Source organism: Bos indicus x Bos taurus, chromosome 16 (genome assembly GCF_003369695.1).
Source record: "Bos indicus x Bos taurus breed Angus x Brahman F1 hybrid chromosome 16, Bos_hybrid_MaternalHap_v2.0, whole genome shotgun sequence".
Lineage (NCBI taxonomy): Eukaryota > Metazoa > Chordata > Mammalia > Artiodactyla > Bovidae > Bos > Bos indicus x Bos taurus.
Genome location: NC_040091.1, coordinates 63390141 through 63412295, shown reverse-complemented (window position 1 = coordinate 63412295; position 22155 = coordinate 63390141). Strand labels below are relative to the sequence as shown.

At 42.3% G+C, this 22155-nt stretch overlaps 1 protein-coding gene across 1 annotated transcript in view; it reads right to left on the bottom strand.

Annotated features, from left to right (window-relative positions):
• The window catches only part of LAMC1 (laminin subunit gamma 1), a 121463-nt gene that overhangs the window by 45939 nt on the left and 53369 nt on the right, over nt 1-22155 (bottom strand). Inside the window, exon 2 of the mRNA XM_027565527.1 lies at nt 317-621. Coding sequence (XP_027421328.1) covers nt 317-621 — 305 coding nt within the window. The remainder of the gene's footprint in view (nt 1-316; nt 622-22155) is intronic.

The window sequence follows — 22155 nt, the reverse complement described above, 5'->3', positions numbered from 1 at the left end:
GAGGAGCAAAATATTTCCACTGCAAGTACAGAGATGCAAGTTAAAATTGCTCAGCATTTAAAAATATCTGTAAAGTTTACATGCCAGGATACATGTGCACGCAAACACAAGAACAAACATCAAGGGGGAAGCAGGAACGAAACTACTTTCCTTCACTTATTAAGAGTACACTGGGGAGCAGAATAAAGTCCAGCTGTCTGTCCTGACCCTTCCTCCAAAAGCGGGCACGCGGGCCGGCCCCCCTCCCCATGATGATCTTCCCACGCCCCGCATGGGGAACAACCCAGCGGCCACCCCGCCGAGCTCCGGTGCCTACCTGCAGCACAGGGCTGTTGTCGAAGTTGTAGGCGCTGGGCCTTCCTTCCAGGGTGGAAAAGGCCACGTTGCCCCCAGTGAGAGGAGAGATGTCGCTGAACTCATCTGTGCACAACGCCTGCTGCTCGTCGCCGCCCGTCCGGATGAAGCCGCGGGTTGCCTTCGAGTAGGTGTTCTCGCAGGAGCCGCTGTAGTACTGGTAAGGGATCCAGGGCCCGTCTTCCCGCGTGCGCTTGTAAATGGCGAAGCTCTCCGGGCGGCTGGTGTGGAACTTGAGGCGCACATACGTGATGTCAAACGCTTTTCCTGTTGGGGCGAACACGTGGATGCTTGTAAGTCATGTGGATGAAGCGAAGAACCCTCCTCCATCCCCACTCTGCTCTGGAGCTCGACAAAGAGAACACAACCCACCCTGCGCAACTAGACTAAGAGGGTGCCGGAACGCTCGACGCGTTGGCTGTGCCGACAGGCCGTTCTCAGCCTGGAAACAGTGCGTGTTTTCCCTGGGCTCAGAAGCTGGCTCAGAAAAGCCCATTTATGATGTGTGCTGTTGAAATTTTGCTTCCCAGGAAAATTGACAGTATATTATGTACTTATACTATGAAGTGAAAGTAAAATTAAGTGAAAAAGTGCACTTTATCCTCAATGCTGTTGCTTCTACAAAAGCTTAATTAAAAGACAGAAAGGAAAATATTTGCTAGCTTTCTTCTGGGTACTTCCAAGATTTTCAAAAACTCATTCTTTATTCATTTTAATTTCTCTTCTTGATGCAAGAAGAGTATCATCGGGACTAATCTTTCTTTCTTTACCAGATTCTGGAAAAGAAATTTGAGAGATAAGGTCAGGAGTTGAGTAGGAATGAAGAAAAAAAACTTCTCCAGTCGCTGAACAGAGACAAAAACAGACAGAGACAGAGAAGAGAAAGGCAGTTTAAAAAAGCTGTATTCAGAAGAGAATATATGGGACATGAGTGCCGAGCAGGGAACAACAGCAAGGAGCAGGAGCCAACGGGCTGTCGTGCCTCTGGGAGCCCGGTCACTGGGTCTGGCAGCGCCGTGCGGCAGCCAGACCAGAACGTGGTCTGACGGCTGGGCCAGCCTGGGTGCTGGCCAGCAGGACTTCAGGTGGGTAAGAAAGATATTGTGCAGTATGGCAGAAACCACAATACTGTAAAGTAATCAGCCTCCAATTAAAATAATTATAAAAAAAATAAAAGATAACGTGTAACTGGTTTTAAACGCCATTCATTCACAAATGGGTCTTCCGATCAGTTTTTGTCAAGAAGGGTTTCTCGGGCACACCTACCTGCTCAGACCCACATTGTATATTTCGGGGGACAAGATGTGTCAGACACAGGGGGTCTCTTCTGTGTGAATCAACTTCCCGTGAAGAAGCCTCCTCCAGGACCTGGAGGGGAGGAGTTCCTGCACTCTCGCAAGTGCTGAGGAGAGGCTTCTACCACTGTCTCACGTCCTCACACCCACCCGCCCCCCAGGGGAGGAGTGATGCTCGTGTGTGGCCTGGAATCTCCTCAACTCTCTCCTCTCTGCAGCCGGCCCCCCACCCCCTCTCCCTCACTCCTCAGAGCGCCCCTCCTCCACCGGGTGAGGGAGGCCTGTTGCCACCCTGCTACTCCATCCAGGACTGAGTGGGTGACTTCAACCTGGGTGGGGATGTCCAGGCTCTCTTTTTCAAATCAGTTTTATCCAGGATAAAACTGATCAGATAAGCCAAATCTGACTCTATGGTCCAGATCTTACAAGAGGGGTGTAACTGTACCCATATACATGAAACGCATTCACGCACATAAGATCTTGAACATAAAGATGTATGCATGAAGGAAAAAAACACAGGACTGGGCACTGCAAGACTGAAGTGCAGATCCTGACTCCTCAATTACTAGCGGTGGGATCTCTAGTGCTTTGTCCATCACTTTCTCCTCTGTAGAAATGATGATATAGACACAGAGAACAGATTTGTGGTTGCCAAGGGGGAGGTGGGGGGTGGGGAGGGAAAGATTTGGAGTTTTGGATTCGTAAATGCAAACTATTACGTATAGAATGGATAAATAACAAGGTCCTACTTATAGCACAGGGAACTATATTCAATATCCTGTGAGAAACCATAATGGAAAAGAATATGAAAAAGAAAATATATATATAACTGAATCACCATGCTGTATAGCAGAAATTAATACAATATCGTAAATCAACTATATATCAATAAATTTTTTTCAAAAATAAACAAAAAAAAATGAGAGTGATGATCCCTGAGCCACCTATCTCAAAGAGTTGTTGGAAGGTCAAACTAAGATTCTGCATATCTGCATATACTTGATTAGTTATAAAATTATATACAGAGTTTATATAATATATATATATCCTGAATTTTATATATAGTCATGAAATTATATATATATATGTTTATATATATAATTGTATATATAATCATGAAATTGGAGCTTAAAGACAATTGTCTCTTCAATCTAGTCTGAGATATAAATGCTAAGGCTTTGAGGTTTTTGGCAGCATTGCGTTGGTTGAACACTAGGCCAGCTGGCTTGTTTCTCAGTACCATTATCAGAGATGGCTCAGTGGTAAAGACTCTGCCTGCCAAGCATGAGACCTGGGTTTGATCCCTGGGTCGGGAAGGTCCTCTGGAGAGGGAAATGGCAACCCACTCCAGTATTCTTGCCGTGGAAAATCGCATGGAGCCTGGTGGGCTAGAATCCATGGGGTCACAAAGAGTTGGACATGACTTAGCAACTAAACAGCAGAAACATACAAATAGAAAGCATGACTATAATACAGTACAGAAGAGAATTCCTGAACTAGGATCCTGGAGATGTTCACACACAAGAGCCTGACTGCACAAGGGCCTACCTGATACAGTTGCCAGAGAATATAACACAAACCTGGACCTTCTACCTAGGAAGCACTACAACACTTTGGACACAGGTCATGCAAATACAGCTTACAACACTCCTGTTAAAAGAATGCAAACTGAACCTGTATCTATCTACTGTGTCAAAAATGTAAAGAAGTCACCTGTGAATGAGGGCGAGGTTGTAATACAGTATCAATGGTATTCCAGAGACTATCTAAAACATTCTGGAATGGTAAAACAATTTAGTTACTCATAAGTACGTGGCTTGGGATGTTCAAAGGCTTACGTACTAATCTTTGGACTACAGATTACCCTTGCTTTTCTGTTCTGTCTACATTTCTGCCATTTCATTGTTCTTTAGCAACCCAATCTGCAGGAGGATGGATCAAAGGAGAGAAGGTAAAACGGATCTGGGTATCCAGTGTCCCAGACAAACATCTGCACCACAAAGCCACACACTGAAAGAAACAGGAATATGTGGTCACTCAAACATCAGAAAAGCAACTCTGCTAGCAGTAAGCTCTGAAGCAGCCCAGCTTGCTGGCACGGGCCCTGTCTCCCCACACCTCATTTTCAGAGCTGCTTTTCTCATTCTAACTTTTAGCTACGGTTGAAAGAGGTGGCAGTCTGTGGCTATCTGGAAAGGAGGCTCCCACATTCCACATGACAAGATGGACACATGCATGACTTTCGGTGTTGTGGCCAGCCAACCCAGCCATGGATGCCTACCACTGCAATTCCACGTGATGAATGCTATGACGGAGAAGGACATGAGGTTTGGGGAGCCTGGAGGAAAGTCACCTCACCCACATTTGTGAGGTCAAGAAACATTTTTGAGAGGAAGTGACATCTAAACCCAAGACCTGAGAAATGCAGAGGGATTAGCTAGGCCAATAGAGACCAGTTGTCCAGGCAGATGGAACAAGATGTATGAAAGAACAGAGGACACAGAGGGGTGGAGTACAGCTAGGACTGGGGAGGGTGGCTGGAGACAAGGCAGCTAGCAAGCAGGGCATGCTGGGCCTGAGGCCATGCTAAAGAGCAACTTCAACTCCCACTGACAAGCTAACTGAGGGATTTACGTCAAGAAATGCATGATCAGGTTTGATTTTTAGAAAGATCATTCTGGCCACTGTGTGGAGATCAGGTTAGAAGGGACAGGACTAAAGGTGGGAAGAACTGTTAGAAAGATGTGGCAGTAATCCTGGCTAACAGTGGCTGCACTCGATACAGGGACAGCTGGAATAGAGAGAAATGAATGGACTTGGGTGACATGCAATTGTGTGTGTGCATGCTCAGTCTCTCAGACATATAGTTAGCAGACCTCAATATCAATAATAATTTGGTAAATGATGCAGGGGAGCAGAAGTCATTTCCGATAGCCGTCTCTATTTTCACCCTAATTGACATTCAGTTTCATTGCTGAAGTTCCTTCTACGTGTTCCATAAGGCAGTAGGATTAAGAATAACATTCAGTTTCCTAGTTTAAAAACAACCAAATGGAAAGACATACCATACCATCCACTGCAACAGATAACAAAGGAGGTTAAGCAAAACTGGAGGCAGGAGCAAAGGGTATGATTGGGAGATGCATCTATCTTGGCTACACAAGATTTAAGGTGTCTATGGTCACCGAGACAGGAAAAAATACGTCTGGTAGGGAGTTGGATGTGAATGATCTGAAGGCCCAAGAGAGACATCTAAGATGGAGATACAGATTTGGGATTCAAGGACTTCCCTGGTGGTTCAGCAGTTAAGACTCCAAGCTTCCAATGCAGGGGGAGCAGGTTCAATACCTGGTCAGGAAACTAAGATCCTGCATGCCCCACAGTGTGGCCAAAATAAATTTTTTTTTTTAGTTTTTTCAAAAGTTAAAAGAAGATCCAGGACTCATTGGCCTGCAGTTGGATAATGAAGACTGCCATGGTTGCGACCAAAGAGGGCAGGAGTGTTGAGTGAGAAGTGAGCTGACTTTTGGGAATCATGCTGAAGAGCATCAAAATTTAAAGCACAGCCAGAAAAAGAAGTGACAGAGGGGACTGTGAAGACCAGAGGGAGGAGGGCAAGTCAGAGAGTACAGATATCATGGAAGCCAAGAGGGAAATAAATAAGCAGTAGTGTTTAAATCTGCATAATGACTAAGAAGCATCCACTAGCTTCACGCCACAAAGAGATCACTGCAGGGAGGTGGGAGGGGGGTTCAGGATGGGGAACACAGGTACACCCGTGGTGGATTCATGTCAATGTACGGCACAACCACTACAATACTGTTAAGTAATTAGCCTCCAATTAAAATAAATCAATTTATATTAAAAAAAAAAAAAAAGAGGTCACTGCTGCACTTAGTGAGGATAGTCCCACTGGCAGGGATCTTACTGAACTGGAACTGAGAACCCATGGCAGACAGGTGGTGGAAATGCTGACACAGTAAGTACAGCCAACCTGGTCTGACATCTCAATAAAGTGGAGGAGAAAGAGAAGACCGCAAACCTGGAGGGGTACAGGGCCAGGGAAGATGCCTCCCTTTAACGTGACAGAAGATACAAGGAGACATTGCTGTCGTGTTCCAGTCAGCAGAAAGGGAAAGACTGGAGAAAAGAGGCTGGGAAACAAGAATGTGATTCAACGCTGTGAAAGGACTGGCTCCATATGGGAGGAAGCCTGCGCCTTGCCTTCTACCTGAGTGCAAATGCAAGGGATTTAGTAGGCTTTGGTCCATGGGGTCGCGAAGACTCGGACATGACTGAGCGACTTCCCTTTCACTTTTCACTTTCATGCATTGGAGAAGGAAATGGCAACCCACTCCAGTGTTCTTGCCTGGAGAATCCCAGGGTCGGGGGAGCCTGGTGGGCTGCCATCTCTGGGGTCTCACAGAGTCGGACACGACTGAAGCAACTTAGCAGCAGCAGCAGCAGCAGGGGATGGAAATTGAAAGCATTCGAACTGATGACTATTTTTTCTGTGCAGTGACAAGCAAGGGTACCTGCTAAGGGGCTGAGGGCAAAGCCTGTGGAGAATGTTAGGTAGGGAATATCTGAAGAGAATGGAGACCCAAGACAGAAACTAGCAGAAAGCTAACCGAAGAGAAAGAAGACAAACAGGACAGAGGCAAAGCTGCCAGGTAACGGCACGGACAGCTTCGAGGAGGTGTGATTTTCTAGAGAAGCACTTAGTTCCTACTGTACAGATGCAATGGATGGACACTGCAGGACGGATGTTACTTCAAGGATTTCCTTGGCAGTCCAGTGGTTAAGACTCCACACTGCCACTGCAGGCGGCACAGGTTTGATCCCTGGTCAGGGAACGAAGATCCTGCATGCCTCGAGGTGTGGCCCCAAAAATAAACAAATAAGAAAGTAAAGACACAAAGTGGAGTGGAACAGTCATGGCTTATATATTCTGTGTTATCTAGAACTACCTGTAATCATGGTTAATCAAGAATTGGAAACTTAGGAGCTAGTTTTTATTTCATTAAACAACTACAGTTGAGACCTGCCACACGCTTGTTAACACACTCTCTCTCATTATACTTCCCTGCTCCTTATCTGTCCATCCTACTCATTTCACAGTAGACAGAGCAAGAAGGTCTCATTCATCTACCATTTAATAGAAAAAGAGGACTAGGTCTCCGTTTTTCCAGTCCAATGACAGCTACTACACTATCTTCCTAACTTGGGGGCACACGAAAGTAGACAAAACGACTTCAAAGTAAAGGAGCCAAGCCAAGCAATGAAGAAAATCCGTAAGATCTTGTCTGGAAAGTATTCCAGCCACTATAGAGCTTAGAAGGTCTTCCCCCTCCACCTCGTCTTCATGCACATGAAGACTAACCCTGGATACACACCCTCGAGAAGATATTTAGCTTCTGAATGTTCTGCTGCCTCCCACCCTCACCCCCCGCCGCCACATCCCTTCCATAAACAAAGAGATTCAGGTGCAGATGTTCAGAACCAAGCACACAAAGTTAACTAATACTTCCTGCTCTGAACCCTACAGTGCATGTGGCCAAGGGATTGATAGACAAGGAAGGGACCACAGCCTGGACGATGCGAATCCAGCCCCTGTTCACACAGGGTCAAGCCAAGGAATTCTGCATCAGCCCCCTCCATGGTGAAGTATTGCTAATCTCTCTGAGTAGGGGAGAAACCGTTCCTGTCTCAGAACTGGAGTCAAGTACTGACTGCAGCGGAACATGAATGCTTCTCTGTTATGTGCGGCTCAGAGAATTCCATGGGGACGTTGTGCAATAGCGTCCCTTACAGAGAAGCAATGAACGACAATGGATGTACAGAGTTGCACGAAATTTCAACATGCCCTTGCATGGCCTGCACTAGAAGAGAACGAGCTCATTCTGAAGTATCATATTAGGAGTCACGGATCCACTGCTGTTCTTATACGCTCTCTTCTCAAGATCAGAAAGTGACTGCTGTCCTTGCAGTCAGCCTTGATTTGAGATAGACATGCACAAGTGCTTAGTCGTGTCTGACTCTCTGCGACTCTCTGGACTGTAGCCCGCCAGCTCCTCTTGTCCATGGAGTTTTCTAGGCAAGGTATACTGGAATGGGTTGCCATTTCCGATAACCAGGGGATCATCCTGACCCAGGGATCGAACCCATGTCTCCTGCATCTCCTGCATTGGCAGGCAGATTCTTTACCACTAGGGCCACCTGGGAATACGAAACTTCACTGAGGTTGTAGCACAGAAAGTCGATTAGAGATGGGAGATGTTTAAGCTACTAGACGGGAGTCTCCAAACAGTTAACACAAACAGTAGTCGCAGAAAACAAGTACTTGAAAACGTTTCCAATGTTGTTAGGATAACTGCTGGCTGAAATAGGAGTTCCCAGGACAACGTGTACAGCTGCATACCAGCTGTTATTGTTCCACCTCAGCAGACAGATTGTACAAATACGGCCTCGCCAATCAAGATGACCCAGGGCCAAGTTAATGCTGAATGTGGGATCCTCAAGTGGACACAGATGGGTGATCAGAAAGCATGGAGAGGAACCATCAAGCACAGACAGAATGTGTTGGGGGGTGATCTGGGTACATGGAGTCAATCTAACTGTTAAGAGACTCAGCCCTAATTGCCTGCTGAGGCTAGTTTCTGTGGCTCAATTCTCATCTTCAAAATAGATTGTCTTTAAAAACTTATTATCCCACTCCTGTCCCTTAAATTTTAGTGCTCTTTTTGTATGCCCTCTCTTTTGTCAATCAGCTAAATGCCAACAGCATAAGGGCACAATCCCATAGGAACTGCAACTGAATCAGCACAACTGACGGAGGAAGACAAGGAACCTTTACAGTTCTCTATGAAATAGTCGTTCTTCACTGAATTTATTAAAACAAATGCAATAGCATCCACAACTGGAGAAAGCATCCCTTTCAAACGAATAAACAAATGTTCATATTTCCAGGTACACGCAGAAGGCACATTCCATCTCACACGAGCCCCTGTCATGACAGAAAGACATGCTGAGATGAGCGGTGCTGGAAGGCAGACAGTTTCCATTCCAAACTGCCACGGGGAAACGTCACAAAGCAGGCGGGTAAAACAGACAAGTGATGATAACCACTTTAGAATTTTTTAAAAAGCTAATAAAATTCTCTACCACAGGCTATGTATTAAAAATAATGGTATGGCTGAGAGTCGGACACGACTGAGTGACTTCATTTTCACTTTTCACTTTCATGCACTGGAGATGGAAGTGGCAACCACTCCAGTGTTCTTGTCTGGAGAATCCCAGGGACGAGGGAGCCTGGTGGGCTGCCGTCTATGGGGTCGCATAGAGTCAGACACGACTGAAGCAACTTAGCAGCAGCAGCAGCATAACAATAAAGCTAAGGAGAAAACTCGAGTTTTAAAATGGATTGGTATGATCTGGGACAAAATAAACCCATAATCTCTTGGGGAAACAAGATTTTTCCCTAAAGGACCAAATTTAAAGTTCAAGGCAAACAAGACAGTTTTACTCTCTCCCTATGACCTGCTAAAATTCTACTTAGCTTGACTGCTGAATAAGACCATGGGCACTAACTTAGATCAGATCAGATCAGTCGCTCAGTCGTGTCCAACTCTTTGCGACCCCATGAATCGCAGCACGCCAGGCGTCCCTGTCCATCACCAACTCCCAGAGTTCACTCAGACTCATGTCCATCGAGTCAGTGACACCATCCAGCCATCTCATCCTCTGTCGTCCCCTTCTCCTCTTGCCCCCAATCCCTCCCAGCATCAGAGTCTTTTCCAATGAGTCAACTCTTTGCATGAGGTGGCCAAAGTACTGGAGTTTCAGCTTTAGCATCATTCCTTCCAAAGAAATCCCAGGGCTGATCTCCTTCAGAAGGGACTGGTTGGATCTCCTTGCAGTCCAAGGGACTCTCAAGAGTCTTCTCCAACACCACAGTGCAAAAGCATCAATTCTTCGGCGCTCAGCCTTCTTCACAGTCCAACTCTCACATCCATACATGACCACAGGAAAAACCATAGCCTTGACTAGACGGACCTTTGTTGGCAAAGGAATGTCTCTGCTTTTGAATACGCTATCTAGGTTGGTCATAACTTTCCTTCCAAGGAGTAAGCGTCTTTTAATTTCATGGCTGCAGTCACCATCTGTAGTGATTTTGGAGCCCCCAAAAATAAAGTCTGACACTGTTTCCACTGTTTCCCCACCTATTTCCCATGAAGTGGTGGGACCGGATGCTATGATCTTCGTTTTCTGAATGTTGAGCTTTAAGCCAACTTTTTCACTCTCCACTTTCACTTTCATCAAGAGGCTTTTGAGTTCCTCTTCACTTTCTGCCATAAGGGTGGTGTCATCTGCATATCTGAGGTTATTGATATTTCTCCCGGCAATCTTGATTCCAGCTTGTGTTTCTTCCAGTCCAGCGTTTCTCATGATGTACTCTGCATAGAAGTTAAATAAACAGGGTGACAATATACACCCTTGATGAACTCCTTTTCCTATTTGGAACCAGTCTATTGTTCCATGTCCAGTTCTAACTGTTGCTTCCTGACCTGCATACAAATTTCTCAAGAGGCAAATCAGGTGGTCTGGTATTCCCATCTCTTTCAGAATTTTCCACAGTTTATTGTGATCCACACAGTCAAAGGCTTTGGCATAGTCAATAAAGCAGAAATAGATCCTCAAAAACTAAAATCCTGCCTGTGTTCCCCAACAGTAATATCCAAAAATGCTACATAGTTTTAAGCAAATTGAAGGGTCAAAATTGCTTTGCTTTACACACTAAATAAATAAGAAATCATCATACAACTGTTACATGAACAGAGAGAATTCTTATCTGAACACTAGAACATCAAACACTTTTGGAAGGTAATTTCAAAATAGGTGCAAACTACTGTTAGAGGTTACAGATATTTTCCTTTATTGAAACATCAGATAAATGTATCTCAATTTGTATATCCTACCATTTTATTTGAATTTGTTACCAGAAAAGACAAGATTTGCAAGTGAAATTTCAAGCCAAGAACTGGGCATATGACTTATTAACCCAAACCTCATGCTCGCTAACTCAATACCAGCCCTAATTCAGGCTAGTAGGTCACAAGCATGCCTGAAATCCTTGAGCCAAGAGAAAGGAATGAAGCCAACATTTACTCCCACTCGTCCAAGCTGAGGCAAAAAAATCCACTCTGCCGAACATCAGAGTTCTAAACTGCAAGGAACTGAGTGATGTGTAAGATTTAATGGAATCACACAAAGAAAGTGGTTAATTATAATACCAAAGAAATAAGGAAATAAACAGGCAATGAAATGTAAGTTCCATAAATAAAACCCATACTTTAAAACCAATATTTTTTAAGACATGAAAAAGATGTCTAATTGTTCAAGACATGATAAGGAAAAAAGACACCAGTTTTATGGGTAGCTATCTCTTGTTCTGTGACATCTGTACACTATTGAGATCTGACTATTTTTAACTACCATCCCTAGCAGAATACTGAAGAACTTTAAAACAGTAGAGAGAAAATCTGACTGGCAAAAATAAGAGATTCTAATATAGTCATAATGGTAAAGTCATTGACTAAGATGATTTCTAATAAATCCTCCCTACATACAAAAAGTTAACCCACAGTGTACTTTTATTCATTCAATAACTATTTGCTAAGTAAATTTAAGTGACAGTCCATCATGACAAGCTATTTAGAAACGCAGTCCTTCATTTTGCTAGAATGCCTCTTACCCTCCAGTTTAAGTCTTAAACTCAGCTCTCTATGCCTGCAGATCATAAACTATTTGTATCTGTCCTAAATGGAAGAAACAATTACAAATACTATAAAATATCTTAAGTACTAAAATGTTTTTCTTGGTTTTCACAATAGTGTAACTTCTTACCACAGTCACCTATTAGATCAGTTAATAGCCATAACTGGTGCTAATAACTGCAAGTCCAAATTCTCCCATTCCTTCCTCAGATATTTGCTGAGCACCTATTATGCCACTGTCCTGGGCCCTATTCCAGGGACTGGGGCTACAGCAGAAAAGCAGACGGCTAAGGTCCCGACTTAGGGGGCTTACAATGCGGTAGGGAGTGGGAGTGAGTAAGGGAGAGGTAAAAAACAAAAATAAAAACAAAAGTCTTGTGTGTCAGATGGTAAATGACATGATAAAGAACAAACAAGGGACAGAAAGCACGGGAATGGAGCGGTATTTAATGCAGTGTCAGAGATGGCCTCACCGATGTAGATAAGGTGACATTCTGGGAAAGCATAAAGAAGTGAGGAGACATGGTGGGGAAGAACATGCCAGGAAGGACACACCCGAGGCAGGTGTGCTGGCCAGTTCCAGGGAAGGATGAAGAGGCCAGTGTGGCTGAAGTAAGACTGAACTAGAAGGAAAGGACAGGGGATGAGGTCAGAGAAGCCCAGGGGAGGGAGAGACTGCCGAGCATGCCAGCCTTTAGGCCACTGCAAGACACTGGCTTCTCCTCTGAATGAGATGAAAACCCACTGCAGGATTCTGTACAAGGGAGTAATATGATCTCACTGCTTGTTTAAAAGGATCACTCTGGCTCCTTTATGGACAGGACTATGGAGGGGCGTACAGACAGACAAGAATTTGGGGGGGTTTGCAATCTCCCAGGTTGGAGATAACAGCAGCGTAGTCCAGGGTGGTGGCAGCAAGCAGTGATCAGATTCTGACTGCATTCTGAGGGTAGACCAGATCAGTTACTGATGGGCTGGACACGGGGTGTAAGCTGTGGCAGCTCTGAAGATCAAGCTGTCATTTACTGAGACAGCAAAGAACAGGGTAAGAACAAGTGTAGGGATGGAGAGCAAGGAAACTGAGAGTTCAGTTCCGGATATTTTAAGTTTGAAATGCTAATAAGACATCTGAGTAAAGATTTCAAGTCAGCCACTAAGATATATACAAGTCTGGACTTCAAGGAGACGTACAAGCTAGAGAGAGAAATCTGAAAGTCATGAGCCAGACAGTACTGAGAGTGACGGCATTAGATGGAAACACCTGCAGAATGACTTGCAAGGTACAGAACTGGGTCTTGGGATAACTTTCAGAGATGGGGGAGGTAGGGAGGATTCAACATAGGAGACTCAAGAGGGACAGTCACTGAAGCAGAAAGAGAATCAACACAGCAGAATTCCAGAAGCCAAGTTAAAAAAAAAAACAAAAAAAGTTTTCAAGAATAAAAGAACGATCGACTGAGTCAAACGCTTCTGAAAAGGCGACAAAGATGAAAACGGAGTGTTGGCCACTGGATTTCACTGATTACTGCTGACCTTGACAGCAGATGGACTGGCAGAACGACAGGGATGAAAGCCAGAGAATGTTGAGGGGCTGGGGAGGACAGAGACTGGAGACACCTAATAAAGACATTTTTCCAAATAATTCTGCTATGAAGAAATGGGCTGGTAAACAGAGGGGAGAAGACAGGGTTCAGGGAGAAATCACTTTCTTGTCCAGGAAGACAGTACACGTTACGGTGATGGGACTGATCCAGTGCAGCAGCTGAATTTACACTGAACAGTGAGGACCATCTCCAGTGTCATGTAGATGGATCAGAGTGGGAAAAGAGACCGACTCTGGTGCAGTGAAGTTCTTTGAGCCTTTCCAAAAGTTTCTCTCAAGAAAGAAGAAATAACAGAATTAACAGGATCACTAAGTACCTAGATTAAAAAAGAGTTATCTGGTACAAACTATTATATATAGGATGGATAAACAACAAGGACCTACTGGATAGCACAGGGAACTATATCCAATATCCTGTGATAAACCACAATGGAAAAGAATATAAAAAAAGAACGTATATACACGTGTAACTGAATCACTATAATGTACAGCAGAAATTAATACAACATTATGAATCAACTCTACCGGAAAAACTTTTTTAGAAACTTAATCTGGTACCCAAACAGTTCAAAGACCACAGGAGCTCTGGAAGGCCTTCCCTAGTAGAGCCAGCCCAGATGGAGACTTTCTTGCTACAGCAGTCTCATAACCTAGCCCACACTAAGGTACCAGACTAGCTGTTAGAATCAATCAGAAAATTTCTGAGAAAATGAAAATTGTTAAGCTTCATCCCCAGAAGTTCCATCTTGGTAGGTTCAGGGTGAATTCTCCAAATCTGCATTTTTAAAAAATACCCTAGGTGATTTTTATGTACATTTGAAAAAATACTTACTAGAAACTCACCTCATCCTGGTTCTCACCCTTTAAAGCTTTAGGAAGGAAAGGCTCTGCCCCCTGTGCTACACTGTAGAATGAACTCTGGCATTCAGGAGTGGAGACTTCCACTTTCACGTCATGTATTTTAAGGTGAAATTTACTGCAAGTGTTACCTGTACAGGCAGGAGCAGTAACCAGAGTAATAGCCGTCTATCTTCTTGCAGATACAGACAGATATTAAACTACACAGGGGCTGCTCACTCCACAGCCAAGAAGGCTTGGGGTGACTGGACCAGGTGAACCCAAGCTCCACAACATTCTTCTCTCTGCCAATGTCCTTTTCATTCAACTTGTATCCTCAAGGCTCCATTTCCCAGGCAAGTAGAAAGAAACATTTGATTTTAAGAAAACCCACCTTCTGCTGGAGGTTTCACTGCGCTCTTCTTCTCATGGAGATGTGCTTGTGTGTTAGTCGCTCAGTCCTGTCTGACTCTTTGCAACCCCATGGGGTTTAGCCCACCAGGCTCCAGGCAAGAATACTGAAGTTGGGTTGCCATCCCTTCTCCAGGGGCTCTTTCTGACCCAGGGATTGAACCCAGGTCTCCTGCATAGCAAGCAGACTCTTTACCATCTGAGCCACCAGGGACCTGATTCTCTGTAATCAGATCAAGATTCTCTGTAATCCAAATTCTCCAACCCCTCTAGTTTCTGTCCCTCTTCCTCCTCTGGACAATTACTTAACAGTTTATAAAAGGACAGACCACCAACAGTTCTCAATGGCAAGAACAAATCTGGAAGCAAAGAGTTAACTTCTGCTTCAGTACACTCAAAAAGATAAGAAAACACTTTTTCTTCTTTGTCTAGAAGCCTAGACTTGTCTAATCCCAGTCTGTGTCGGGTAGTGTTGGCATTTTCAGGGAGAGTGTTACATTCTGTTGGGTAAAGACCAATGCAGAAATATTTACTTTTCAGAGAAGAAATTTCAGGTATTTTTTTTTTTTTAATATATATATGCTTAAGAGTAAAGTACCAGACATTCACATTGCTATTAGAGAGAACGGGGTGGGGGGCGGGGGGTGGAATGAGGGGGTGAGATTGACTGAAGAATTATAACACTTTAAAAATCCAGACTTAATACTCTGGATTTTAAATTCTCCCCTATCATTCACACCTGATCTATAGGGTGTGTTTGCTATTTTGGAAATTCTTGGAGGTGACTGATCTCATCTCCCTCCAGAATCAAGCCTCAGGACACAGCTTCAGTAGTTTCGAATCTAAGGTTGATCACACTGTAGTCCACAGACCAACTCTAGCCTATCACCTATTTTTGTCAATAAATGCCCACTAACCCCACTTTGTCGATGGCTACTTTCTGGCTATAAGGGCAGAGCTGAGCAACTGTGACAGATGCTGCAGGCCTAAAATATTTACTGTGGCCTTTACGGAAAACGTCTGCCAATCCTGCTCTAAGAAATCAAAGAATACAAAAACAAAAAATTCTACTAAAATCTTGTCTACCTCTTTTCTGCAAGGCATAGTATTTTAAAAAAATAACTGGCCCAAGGATGTCTGAATTTTTTTCTCTATGGTCCCGTAAAATATAGAAGGAGGAAGTCTATTCAGGCATTTTTTAAGATTAATAACAATTCAAATCCATTTGAAACCTAGATTTATTATTTCATAGGAAAATTATTATTTCAAATGAATAGGCAAAAAAGATCAGCAATTAAAGGAAGAAGAAATGAAGAGTTAATGCATTTCAAAAATCAAATCTGTAATAATGTTAGCCCACAAAAACGAACCAGTCAAGCAGAAAGACAAGAAAAACAGCACTGCTGGGAAAAGTAGCACCGTGTTTCTAGTGATGCCCCCTCTCAGATCCACCCCACGTGGAGACTTAATAAGCAAAAGCAGTCAAAGGAGGAAAACTGATGAGCAAACTCCACAGCAACCACTGGGATGGCAGGAAAAAATGATGCTGAAAACTGCAAATAAAGTGGAAAAGGCAAGTCAATCCCACGTAGATCTCTGCGAGCTCCTCCCTCCCTTGTCCTCTGGGTAGGAATTCAGTCCTTCACACAGGCCTCCTTGTACTTCTGCTCTTCTGAGCGGATGGACAATTTACATCATGAGAATGCTCTGCCAGCTGGCACTCTCTTCCACAAGCGACTGATTGTGAGCAGATGCCTTCATAAGATAAGGGTAAACGAATGCGCCCCTTCTTCATTTTTCATTCATCCCCCCCTCTGTGCAGAGGAATGGAAATGCATACTCTACACACTGTCTTTTAGAGACCAAAGTCTGTGTTCTTCACATCCCTTCATCTCTCATGGGTGGTGCTTGGACTTGCTATTGCGTTTCTGATTACCCTGTGCCCTCCACCACATACCTAAGATGTATGCAATCTCGCAGTCTCCCTTGATTATCTGTGAACAACCATGAGCTCCCAAATACAAGTGCCGGCTTATTTTTTCTAATGATTTAAACACTGACTACTCTCAAACATAGCCTCAATTTAGAACATTTGATAATCTACCACAACAAGTATCAAAACTTTCAGCCAGAAGTCAATCAAAATTATTGGTGTAGTTACTGTTACAGATAAAACAGTCACATATAAATATTCTTTTTTCTAGTTAAATCACCTTCCTTTTAACATACATTATACTTTCAGAAGCTTCATTTTACATTTCTCTTCAATAGGAAAGCAGTGAGAGTTGCAATATCACTTTTCAGGGAGGAGAAACTTTTCAAGATCACTCCTGAAATTGTTTTATACATTATGTATACACCACATTCAGTGAGGGGAAGACAAGATCATGTGACAAATTATTTACACAGAATGCTTCAGGTAGGTCGGTCAGATTCCCTGTACTTCAAAAACACGAGCCTTCTTTATCTGCTTTTCCTTCTATATTAAGAGCAAATATTTAGCAGTGATATCAGAAGAAACGTTCTTCTAACCCATCCTTCACCATATTTCAAACAGACAGTGCTGAGTTCTCATCCATGGGAGGATTCCCCATGCATCACAATGGGACCTGTTCTACCTTCTATTTACATACTGGAGAACTGCCAAAGTCCTTCCCAGCTCTCTTTGATCTGCTGCCAGAAACTTGGTACCCAACACCCACCTAGAAGAAAATTCCCTCAGGAGATCCACAACTAAAGAAGAGGAGTCCGGAAGGAGCTGGAAAATATTCTACAAATCCACCCTACATCATATTGCTACCCAATTTATGAATCTGTGCAAGGTACCTAATCCAGTGCAAACTCCTTAGGCGTGTTATTGCAAGGCACCCATAAGCCTGAAGACTTGGGCTTCATTTTACACCTTCGAACTATATCCTAAAACTCTCTAATGTAAGACTCCAGTCTTGCCGTCTCTTTTATATACATACCAATGCTCACTTCAAAGCCATTCAAAGCCTTCACTCCTACTGAATCCTACCTTTCTTCCTAGGTTTAGCTCAAGTGGCACTGTCTCCAATGTGTGTTATCTTACTTATGGGAACACACAGTTCTTACTCCAAATCACGTAATTCAGAACTTGGGTTTTCACCCCTTCGCATAAGTTTCTTTCCCGCTATGAGAAGTTTAACTCCTTTTTTAAATTAAGTATAGTTGATTTCCAAAAGATATTAGTTTCAGAGTATAACTTATTCAAAAGGAAGTAATCTACCTATACTTTTTGGATATCCTCTACAATAGTACTTTTCAAGTTTTTCTGACCAGGACATATAGTAAGAATAAAGGCATTTTATACTGCAACTCTCAACATACACACACAGACAGACACTGAAACTCAAGTCTGATTTTAAAAAAATGAAATACTACCTATCATGCAATCTGATATTCTCTTCCATACCCTATTTCATTTGTTTATTAAAAAAAATGCTAGTCACAGCTCACAAAATTCATTTTATGACATGAGGAAGTTGTAACCTACTTGGAAAACACTATTCTATAATCTCTTGGTCACTGTCCTCGGCACAAAACAGTTGCTCAGTTAAGTATTTGTCCACTATAGGCTGACTCATCTCCTGAACGTAACAGGTCAGAATTCCACAATGAAATGTTCTCTAGATACTGACGTACAGTTTAAGATGATAAACTTTCAAGACCTTCCAATTACTTAAAAAACTGAACAATATTTTAAAAGTTTTTGTATATGGCAGCTTTTAACATGATTTAAAAAAAAAACCTTTTCCTAAAGCTAAAGGGCAAAATTCCATTCAGCAACATGGTATCCCTAAGAAGACCAGAAGCCACCAACCCTTCTTGAACTGATCCCTCCAAAGTGGTTCTTTTTAGCAGCTCTGGTTCCAGAAGAACTCCTTTAGCCCCAAGTCTGTGACAAGCCTTCAGGGTAGCAGCAAGGATTTCCTCTCTGTGGGTAGATGGACTCATGCCCAGTGCTGGGGGTTAGACTATACTAAAGAGAAGACATCTGGATATTTATTGGGAAACTCACTTCTCCTTGTCTCATGTTCAAGGCACTTTTCTCATTGGGTTATCAGTACCTGGAATTGTCTCATTTATTTTTTGCACATCTTCTTTATATGCCCCCCAATAGACACACACACGCACACACACAAGAGAGTAAGCTTTTGAGGACAGGACTCTTGTCTTGTCCCCTGCTATCCCTTTACTTTGAGGGATGTTTTTGTCATTGCCTTTTAAAGGGAGAGAAATGTCTGACTTATGAAATAAGCAGCAAGCCAACAGGAGAAATCAGTGACTCAGGTAAGCCTGGCTTGTTGTTTGGTTCATTCATTCACAGATTCATTCATTTTGCAAAGATATGCTAAAACTTTCTGCTAGGCAGTCTGTTAGGCAAGGATGGAATAAGACTCAGTCCTTTCCCTAAAGGAATTCCATATGATAAATAAGGGAAGACACAAATAATTAAATGTAACATTAGAGAAGTACTGTACTGGGGAGTAGGAGCAATCACACATCTATTTGCTCATCCATAAAATAAGGGTTCAACAGGATGAATTTAACATTCAGATCCGAAAAGCTTGATTCTACAGTCCATGTGCTTAGAAATCCACATTTCTAAAGATGCCTGCCTCACAGATCTTTTGAATACTTTCTTTGCTTATAGCAACATTCTAGAGAATGTTAAAATACCATAGGAACTGATTTCACAAGGACAAATGACGTCAGAAACATGAATAGCAGCTGGTTTCCAACTCACCTCAGTTCTTTAAAGACATTAAGTAATTCTCTGAACCTATACCATACTTTTGCCAATATTCTGTGCTCTGTTTAATCCTATAGTCCCAGGTGAGTTTATACTGAATAATCTGCAAAGGATAACAGAAATTAAGGTTCCATTTTTAAGGTTAAAACTTTTCTAATGACTTAACAAAGGGCTCTCAAATAGTTGCTTCCATCCTTGAATGAGGAAAAAATAACTCTCCATTTCTAGGTCCACAAAAGATGAAGAGGTTCAATCTCCAGGCTGTAAACAAATAATCAAACACCCTGTCCACAAGGGGCAAATGACACAATGTTTTAGAATAATTTCTTCAGTACCAAGAATGGATTTTCTGCCCTTGTTTCTCTCACTTGCAAAAGTAAATGCCTGGATCCCTTTGAAAATTAGCCCAATCTACAAAACAGTGGAACTAAACTGAACTCCCACCAAGACTTGGCTCATGCATTCTTCCACAAATGTGGAACAAAGACCCCATTGACTTACGCATGTAGGCGGATTAGAATTGCAATGCAGCCATGTAGCACATTACTGCTCAGTGATTCCACCCGGATAAGTCAAGGGAGCCTTCTCCAGATAGATCTCCCTGTTTTCCTTCTTTCCACAGCACATTACTGCTCAGTGATTCCACCCTGACAAGTCAAGGGAGACTTCTCCAGATGTATCTCCCTGTTTTCCTTCTTTCCACAGCAAAGTAATTTCAAGTTCACCCTATAATACAGATGTGGGATCTAGCATAAAACAGGCCTGTCTGCACATTTTTAAACAAACAACAGGCATTACATTTTTAATTTGCCTGCTTCTATTTAGTGCTGTTTCTAATCCTTTTTAGAGCTTTCCTAAAACACCAGATAAGTGGAAACATGCTAAGGGTCAAACACTCCAAGTTCTTAAAAGTCCAAAGAGAAAACATTTATTATGAAAACTATTAACAGAAGGAATATCAGAATGGGAAACGGGTCACGTGGTAGAAAACAAGAGAAAAAGGAGAGCATGAGCATAAAGCAGTTTTTAACCAGTTTTGTTGTCTTTAGAATTGATAAACCATGTTTACAAACTTCTTTCAGTGGCCCCCACTTTCTAACTTCTAAGCACATACTAGCTGCCTAAAGTAACAGAATGTAAGGATGGATATGCTCTCTGCCCTCAAAAAGTTTACAATCTAGTGGAACCACAAATCCAAGTGCAACCCAGAGAAGGATGTGCTAAGTTTTAGCAAAAGCGTATGCAGGGCAAACTGACTTCAAATGGACGACTTCACAAACTTATATAAAGCAGTTATGGACAAATTTAGGTTTCTTCTTCTGAATAACTTGATAAAATACAAGTGGGACGCTTTGACACAATAGACCAACATAATCTATACTCTCAAAAGCATTTTCTTTCGGTTCTTCTCCTGATGTTTTAGTATAGGAGTTTTAAGAACCCTCACTTGAGTAGAATGCCTGGCATTGTCACTCTTAATGCCAGAATAAAAAAGAGAGCATTGTAAGAAACCCACAGAGAATTTATATGAATACAGGCACAGATAGGGACACAGACTGATTTTAAATACCATATATGCCTGAGTATAATAAAGGAATTTCCCCCTAAATTATCCTTTCAGAAAAGGCAGAACTGCTTTGTATTTCAGTTCTTACAAACCTTCCCAATTATTTCATTTTAGACCACAAATTACTGTGAGGAAATCAAATTAGTCTGAAATGACCTCAAATAACACAAGTTCTGGATGCTTACATAGGACACATAATAGAAGGTTTTTGTTGTTTTGTTTTATAAGAGGCAAGAAATTAACTCAGATTTATGTCATTTCCCCTGAGAAGTATGGCTTTAAAATTAAGTGTTGAATACTATAAATAATAAACCTTTTAAAGAATACTTTATTAGGAAGGAGAGTAAATGGTTATACTATGAAGAACACAAATACAAACCAAAAAGAGAAGCGGAGAAATATATATACTAATATTATATCAATCAGTACATATGACTTCAGAAAAAATTTCCAATGTTAACAATCTTATACAAATGTAAAAGTACTGTATCATAAATAATTTATTCATGAAAATGAATACATCTGTAAAACTGTGCTGATGGCTAAAAAGGGACTTTAACAGTCACTGATGTCAGAGATGTATGCAAAGAACTGGAATAAAATCATTCCATAGATGTGAAATTGTGGAAAAGAATATTAATTTATAAATATATTATTTAAAATGTTAAGTTAATAAATTAAATATTTTAAATAGATAGCTGATTATTTCACCTCTAATCCTTTAAAATTTTTATATAGTCAAATTGGCAAAAACTTAGTTTTTAACATCTTCTAAAAGGGAAAAGGAGAAATAGCCTACTATCTGGGCTGCCTTTCACACATACTCATATGGTAGACTGCATGCTGTGACTCAAAAGAAACTAGACAGTAACTCAAAGGGGATTCTGTATAAATGTAACAGAGCAGTACCCATACAAGAGTGCCAGTCCTAGAAGATAGCAGCACAAGCCAGGCAGCGTGTGGGCTGGCAGGCTGGCCACTCACCCTGGTCTTATTCTGTTTCCATATCACAGATAAAAGTTACCCAGGTGGAAGGATGCCCTGCTTGAAACTCTTCCATCCCTTCCCCATTTTATCCTTACTTTAAAAAGGAAAAACAGCTTGAGGACTTCCCTGGTGGCCCAGTGGTTAAGAATCGCCTTCCAACGTAGGGGACGTGGGTTCGACCCCTGGTCAGAGAATGAAAGATCCCACATGCCACACAGCAACTCAGCCTGCACGCCACAACTCGCGAGGCTGCGTACTGCAACCAAGAGCCCACATGCCACAAGTTAAGACGTGACACGGTCAGATAAATACATACATATTTTAAAAACACCTCTTTATAAAAAAGAAAACCAACTTTACAGGCAGATCAATCACCATCAGCACTAATACATGGAAGAATGTCAGAACAGGCACACTAGTATGGTCTACCACAAGGAAAAAATCTGTTTTTCTCTTACTCGTCTTGCATTACTTCAACAAATCATCACCTTTCCTTGCTTCTTCCAAAGTCTTCCCACCTGCACAAGTCACTTGAAGGCCAAAACTGC